Source organism: Elephantulus edwardii, unplaced genomic scaffold (genome assembly GCF_000299155.1).
Source record: "Elephantulus edwardii isolate Elephantulus edwardi_28Jun2011 unplaced genomic scaffold, EleEdw1.0 scaffold00138, whole genome shotgun sequence".
NCBI classification, from domain to species: Eukaryota; Metazoa; Chordata; class Mammalia; order Macroscelidea; family Macroscelididae; genus Elephantulus; species Elephantulus edwardii.
The window spans coordinates 115,308-123,063 of NW_006399888.1; the positions used below are offsets into that span (position 1 = coordinate 115,308).

Consider the following 7,756-nt stretch of genomic DNA (forward strand, 5'->3'; position numbering starts at 1 on the left):
GAGATACCATTTGACCCAGCAATTCCACTACTGGGATTATACCCCAAAGAGACCATAACTGCCACCCAAGCAGATAAATATGCACACCCATGTTTAATGTGGCTTTATTCACAATAGCAAGGAGTTGGAAACAACATAAGTGCCCATCAACAAACAAATGGATAGAGAAGCTGTGGTATATTCACACAATGGAATACTATGCAGCATTGAAAAACAAGGAACTAATGAAATCTTATATAAAATGGTTGACTCTGGAAGACATTATGCTGAGTGAAGTATCTCAGTCAAAAAAGGACAAATACTGCATGGTGCCACTGTTGTAAAACACGACTGACCTTGGGGTTGGGGAGAGACTGAGAAGGATGGGTTTAATAATGTATACTGCATTGAAACAGATGAGGGAGACAACTGTTTAAAAGGGATATGTGATTAGGTATTTCTGTCATGACAGGAGTCTAGAGCGAAGGCTACATGGTGGAGTGGGCCTGGGGGGGAGGGATTGTAAAACAATGAAAGAATTTTCCTTTTACTTTTCTTTTTTTTTTTATTTCTTTTACTTTTCCAAGAGGGGAGTGTGCTAGGGAGGAGGGTTGGGATGGGAGAAAAGTGAAACAATGAATGAATGGAAATCCAAAGTCTCTGTAAATTTTTACTGAAATTAATAATAAATTTAAATAAAACAAAAAAAGAAATCCAAAGACAAATTGCACTAGGGATATCTGTTGTCAGGGACCTCTCTAGGTTACTGAGGAACAATGATGCCACTCTAGAGACTAAGGTGTGCCTGATCCAGGCTATGGTCCTCACAATTACTTGCTATGCACTAGAGAGCTGGACAAGGCCTAAACATGATAGAAAAAGAATCGATGCTTTTGTGTTGTGGTCCTGGAGAAGATTATTGAATATACCATAGACTGTTAAAAGAACAGATTCGTCCTAGAGAAGATGAAATCAGACTGCTCCTTGGAGATGAGCATTTTGAAGCTCCATCTGACATATTCTGGGCATGTTGCAAGGAGTGACCAGTCCTTGGAGAGGGATATTATGTTTGGGAAAGTGTAGGGACAGCATAGGATAGAAAAACTCTGGATGAGATGGATTGACTCAGTGATTGGGGTAATGGAAGTAGATGTGTCAGAGACAGTGAAGTTGGGTCAAGATAGAGCAGGGTTCAGAGCTGTTTTATATAGTATCACTATGAGTTGCAGGCAACTCAACAGCACATAACAAGAAATTCAGATCACAATTTTAAAATTTTTATTAATTTTCATGAAAGTTTACAGAGACTTAGGATTTCCATCCATTCATTGTTGCACTTTTCTCCCTGCCCACCCCTGCCCCCTAATTCACTCTTCTTGAAAAGTAAAACTCTTTCATTGTTATTCAATCTTTTTCCCCAAGTCCACTCCACTGTGCAGCCTTCATTCTGGACTTTTATCATGACAATAATACCCAATCACATATCCCTTTTAAACAGTTCCCTCTCTCATCTATTGCAATGCAGTATACATAATTCCTTCCCTCCTTCTTTTTCTTCCCTCAAACCCAATGTCAGTCCCATTTTACAACAGTGGCCCTATGCAATATTTGTCCTTTTGCGACTGAGATATTTCACTCAGCACAATGTCCTCCAGGGATATTTTGAATAATATTTCATGAGTTCCTTGTTTTTCAGTGCTGCATAGTATTTCATTGTGTGACTATACCAGAGCTTCTCTATCCATTCGTTTGTTGATGGGTCAGATAACAATTAAAAAAAATTACAGAGAGAAGTTAAAGAATATTTACACACTGAAAGAAACTTTCTTTATTATTTAATAGGGCTGCCCCCTCTGGCTGTGTGAATCCACTAACAGCTATAAATCTTCTCCCATTAAGATTTCAAGCCTCAGAAATCCAAGGGAAGGTTTCTCTGAGTTGGGGCTGACTTAATGGCAGTGAATTAGAGTTTCTGAGGAATTAGATGGGAGGAGGATAGGAAGGAAAACCAAGAACTAAAAATTCTTACTTGAACTTGCATTGCCATCAAGTCAGAAGCCACTCACAGCTGACTCTCCATCTGGTTTTCAAGACTGTAAATCACACCAGAGAAGATTGCACATATTTCTCTAAAAAATCAGCCAATGGATTCACACTTCCAGACAGGCACAGCCTTTCAATTAGTAGCACAATTCCCCAAGAACTGCACCACCAGAGCTCCTCTCCTAGATAATGCTGTTGTTGATAGATGCCACCAAGGTGACTATGACCCACAGCAACCTTCAGAACAACAGATCTGAACCTTGCCCTGTTCTGTGCCATCCTCACAATCAATGTCATGCTCAAGTCCATGGATACAGTCATTGTGTCAATCCGTTTTAGTGCAGGTCTTCTTCTCTTTTTATGATCCTCTACCTTTCCGAGCATGACATCTTTTTTCCAAGGACTGTTCTTTCCTGACAACATGCCCAAAGTATGTGAGAGAAAATGTCACCACTTTTGCCTCTAACAAGCACTCTGGTTATACTTTCTCCAAGATGGATTCATTTGTTCTTTTGTCAATCCATGTACTATTTAGCATTCTTCTCCAACACCCCAATTCAAAGGCATTACTTCTTCTGTCTTCTTTATTCCTTGTCTAACTTTCAGATGCATGGGAAGCAACTGAAAAGCCTATGGCTTGGGTCAAGTGCACCTTAGTCTTTAAAATTACATCCTCCTCTTTATATATAGGTACATATTATGTTAAGTGAAGGAAAAGATTATGTAAAATAAAGGGATGATCAGCATACTATTAATAAAGACAAGGAAGACACAGAGAGGTGTACAAGAGCAGTAGACAACAGGGAGCTCTGGCGGCCTAGTGGCAAAAAACTGTGCTGCAATTCCAAAGGTGCACAGTTCAAATCCACCAGATGCTTCGCTGGAGAAAGAGGAACAATCTCCTCCAGTGCCAGTCAGGTCCAATTCAATGGTACTAAACAAGAAAAAAAAAACAAACCCGAAAAGCAAACAAAAAAGAGTTGTAGGAAGCCAAATATGAAGTTATATGTTAAACCAAATGCTTCATGAGGAATTGAAGGAAACACAAAAATATAAGTTGGAATTCCTCTTATCACAAGAAATGAGTTGCTTCCTGCAGACAAAAAGCAGCTAGGGCTCCCTGAAGAGGGAGTGTTAAGAGTCAGTACTTGTGAACTGCTTCCTTCATGAGATAAATGTAATGTTGTCAATAGAAAAGGCCTAGCTTAATTTGCATAGAATTCCCTTTGTGATTTGCTCCCTGGCAATTTTCAATAAAGTTACAGGGAAACTAGGTTCGGGGCTGGGGCTTCTCCCCCAGCCATCAAGCTCTCTTTTCTCTATTCCTGTGTGTCCACATCTCACTTATTCTCAATCCTAGGTCAACAACAAAGAGCTATAGACAATAAAAAGAAACACTATTATGTGCATGTTGTTATTGTTGTTATATGCCGTCTGACTCGCTTGCAACTCATAGCGACCCTAGTACAACAGCCCTAAACTCTGCTCTATCCTGTGCCAATCACACTGTCTCTGACACTCCCGTCTTGATTACCCCAGTCACTGAATCAATCCACCTCACAGAGGACCTTCCCCTCCTGTGCTGTCCCTCCACCCTACCAAGTATGATGTCCTTCTCAAAGGACCTCCTTACAACATGTCCAAATTATGTTAGACAGAGCCTCAGAATCCTTGCCTTCAAGGCGCTGCCCGGTTTAACCCTTTCCAGGATGAATTTGTTTGTTTTCCTAGCAGTCCATGGTACCCTCATTACTCTTCTCCAGCACCACAGCTCAAAGGCATCAATTCTCCTTCTATCCTCCTTAGTCACTTGTCCAACTCTCTGATGCATAGCAAGTGATAGCAAAGACCATGGCCTATATCAGATGCACCTTAGTCTCCAGAGAGACACCATTGCTCTTCAGTACTTTGGAGAGCTCCCTAACAGCAGACTTTCTCATGGCAATATGTCTATTCTGAATTATCAGTAATAGCAAAAATTAATCTCCAAGTGGCTATATAGGCAGATAGTCCAGATTAATAGGGGCAAGTGAAAGGGACTATGTCAATGACCATATATAAGTTTGGCAGATGGGATGTCTTCATGCACATTTGTACGTGCTGCAAATATATCCACATACATAATAAAGTCAGGGAGTTCTGGTAGTCTAGTTGGAAGGGAGTTGTGCTTCTAATTCAGAGGTGGTGGTTGTTGTTTGGTGCCATTGAGTCAAGTACAACTCACAGCGACCCTATGAATGACAGATCTGAACCCTGTCCTTTCCTGTGCCATCCTCACAATCTCCAACACACTCAAACTCAATGCTCCAGTCATTGTGTCAATCCCCCTGGTTGAAGGTCTTCCTCTCCTTTGCTGTCCCTTCACTCTTCCAAGCATGATGTGCCTTTCCAACGAATAACCTTTCCTAGCAACATGCCACAGTGTGTGAGATGAAGCTTTATCATCTTTGCCTCCAAGGAGCACTCTGGCTGCCCCCTAAGACATATCTGTTTGTTCTTTGGGCAGTCAGTCCATGGATGTTCAATACTCTTCTCCAACATCACAGTTCAAAGACATCACATTCTTCTGTCATCCTTATTCATTGTCCAGCTCCCAGATTCCTAACAAGTGACTGAAAAGATCTTGAATCACAGCTTGAAGCTAGTGAGCCTCAGTTCTCAAATTTACATCATTGCTCTTCAATAATTTGGAGAGGTCCTAGATTACAGACTTTCTCAGTGCAGTACACCTCCTGATCTTGACAGCTGGTACCAGGTGACTCGATGGCACATAATAACAACAACAACAACGACACATCAAGCACACTTTAATTTTTACATTGAAACGTTGTTCTTTGGCATTTTGGAGAAGTTCCTCAACAGCATGTTTTCAACATGCAACACATTTTTTTATTTCTTGACGGCTGTTACCACGGCTGTTCATGATGGAGCCAAGCAAAACTAAATCACTGGCAACTTCAGTCTTTTCTGCATCTATTATGACATTGCCTCTTGGTCTAGTGGTGATGCTTTTTGTTTTCTTGATGTTGAGATGTAATTCATTTTGAAGACTGTAGTCTTGGCTCTACTATGGCAAGTGTTTCAGGTCCTCTTCACTTTCTGCAACCATAGTTGTATCATCTGCACAACACAGATTGTTGAGGCTTCCTCCAATCTTGATGCCAGAATCTTCTTTGTATAGACTGGTTTCTCAAATGATTTGCTCAGCGTACAGATTGAATAGATAGAGAGAAAAGTATAACCTTGATGCACATCTTTCCTGATGTAGAGCGTAGCTGAAGACAATGAAAATCTTTGTTAAAGGTTTTAATTGTAGGCACTGTCGTGGGTAAAGGGGCAGGGAAAGGAGAATCTGTTAGACTTTAAAAACAATTTACTCTAGGGCAAGGCTAGGAGAGTATCAGAGATAACAACCAGGCTCCAAGCCTGGTAGGCATCAGGAGGAGGTGCCATGGACAGACACTGACATAGGCCTGGACATGTGGCCAAGCAGTCTCAACCCAGGCCCCTTCCAAGCAGATATTCTTTCCTTTCCCAGGGCCAAGTCCAGCTCTGTTTTCACCAGTTGGTGTTTAGAGCTACCAGAAGCAGGACAGATGGAGATCACAAATGGAGATCATTTCCCAAAAATGGCCCCTGAGAAGATGGTCCAGGAGGCGTTTTCTGACAAGAGGAAGGAAAAGAGGGCCCAGAGTCCTGGGTGGGGAGGTATGTTCAAGAGTGGAAGAGAGAAACACTGTGCCTTTGTTGTGGGATGGGTCCTCAGCTGCATGGAGAAGAGGAATAGATGTGGTGAGCCCTCTGCTGCAGGGAAGTCAGAGAGCCTGACCTGGAATCTGAGAGCTGGAGCAGGCAGATTGGAAGGCTGCCTGACCCAGAGGGCTTCAGAAGTGGCTTGATGGACAAGAAGACAAGACACTCACAGGTGGTGCTACTTGAACTTTCTTAGGAGGGGTAGCCATTGAAACAGAAGATAAGGATAAAGGAAACATTCTTTTGAGAATGGGGAGGTCTGAGCATCTGAGCAGTTCAAGAGGGGCAGAGAAAGAACAAAGCAATGTGTTCCCTGAATCCACATCCTTGCCCCAGACAGAGAAGAGATAGTGTCCCAGGGCACAATGGGACTGAGAGAGCTAGCAGGGTGCTGCCAAGATATCTTCTCATTGTTGTCAAGCAAGACACAGAGAGCTGCCGGAAATCAGAATGCTAGAGGTAGGTTTAATGGTTCGGAGTAAAGTCAGATGGAGTATGAAATTGTTCAGGGAGTTTGTTTACAGCAATGTTTCTAAAATGTCACGTGTACACAAATCACCTGGGAGATTATTAAAATGTAAATTCTGATTCAGCAGACCTGGTGTGGGGCTTGAGATTCTGTATTTCTATCAGGCTCCCATAAGGAGACTGTACTGCTAACCCAAAAGCCATGTCTCTCTGAAGGTTTGATTCCATCAGAGGCGTCTCAAGAGAAAAATGGGCAGTCTCCTCCCTTGCAATTTACAGCTTTGGAAACCCAATGGTGAGTCAGCTATGAGTCAGGCCCAACTCATCTACAATGAGAGAGGGAGACAGAGAAAAAGAAGACAGAAGAGAGAGAGGAGAGAGAGAGAGAGAGAGAAAGAAAGAAGAAGAAGAAGAAGAAGGAGGAGGAGGAGGAGGAGGAGGACAGGGAGGGAGGGAGGGAGAAGAGAGAGAGAGAACACAAGCTCCTGTGTACTTCAGATGCAACTGGTCCAAGCACCATACTTCTGTGAAGAGCAAGATTTTAGACAATCAGATGAACATAAGGAGATGGAGAAAATTATTGCTGGAAGAATTAAATTTAAGGACAGGACAAATCTGTCTGATAATCCCATTTGGAGTAAAAGCTGAGTTCCTGAGAAGTCTGGGTGAAAGTGACTGTCCCTTTTGATGATGGGAAAGAGGTCAGAAGGGTGATTTCTAGAGTGGTGGGAGTCCCAGCAGCACCCTAACGTCCATTCATCTGTGTCAGGTCAAATAGTGACAGGGCACCAATTGCATATTTGGAAGGTGGGCCAAAGAGGATGGGAGGCAGCTGGGGGCGGGGGGAGAGAACACACCCTGCCCCTCTGCGGTTGGGAGTCAAAGTGGCAGGCCCCAAATTGGGCTTGTTCAATGCCTGGCCAGAGCACATCAGGCCTAAATGTGGGAAAGGGGCAGAAATGGTTATGTCATGGTCAAGGGCAGCCATGGAAATGACCTGAATGGGGAAAGTGCTGGGGAGGAATAGAGGTGAGACTTGGCTCTCCCCGCCCCTATGGTGGACGCCAGGGACCAGAATCCAAGAGATTACCGTTGGAAATACAAAGGTTTTAAAACTCAGACAATCCAGGCTCAGAGATGGAAGCCTGGGAGAGCTCAGTTCATCTGAGACTCCAGCTAAGTGAGAAACAGGTTTGAATCTTACGCTGAGGTTAAACTTAGGTCAGGTTGACTGAGAGAAAGGTTGAGTGAAGTACAGAATGGACCAGAGGCGTCAAAACGAGCAGCGCGTCCAGCAAACAGGCGCTCAACGTGTAGAGTCCGGCTGGTCCTTGGGGAAGGGAGATGAGGCTGCGAAGACGCCAGAGCTTCGTCCGGGGGCGACGGGGAGGCAGTGAAGGTTCCCGGGCGCAGCGTGGCACGCTCCTCTGGCTGCAGCCAGCTCCCTCACTGTGCATCCAGGATCCCCCTGCTCCGGCCTCCCTGGTCCTCCAGCGGCCCCTCCACCTCCCTC

General features: G+C 43.8%; 1 protein-coding gene across 1 annotated transcript in view; it reads left to right on the forward strand.

Annotated features, from left to right (window-relative positions):
• The first annotated feature begins 7,587 nt into the window (after nucleotides 1-7,587).
• Nucleotides 7,588-7,756, forward strand: part of EBF4 (early B-cell factor 4) — an 86,551-nt gene continuing 86,382 nt past the window's right edge. The window contains exon 1 of the mRNA XM_006894251.1: nucleotides 7,588-7,728. Coding sequence (XP_006894313.1) covers nucleotides 7,588-7,728 — 141 coding nt within the window. The remainder of the gene's footprint in view (nucleotides 7,729-7,756) is intronic.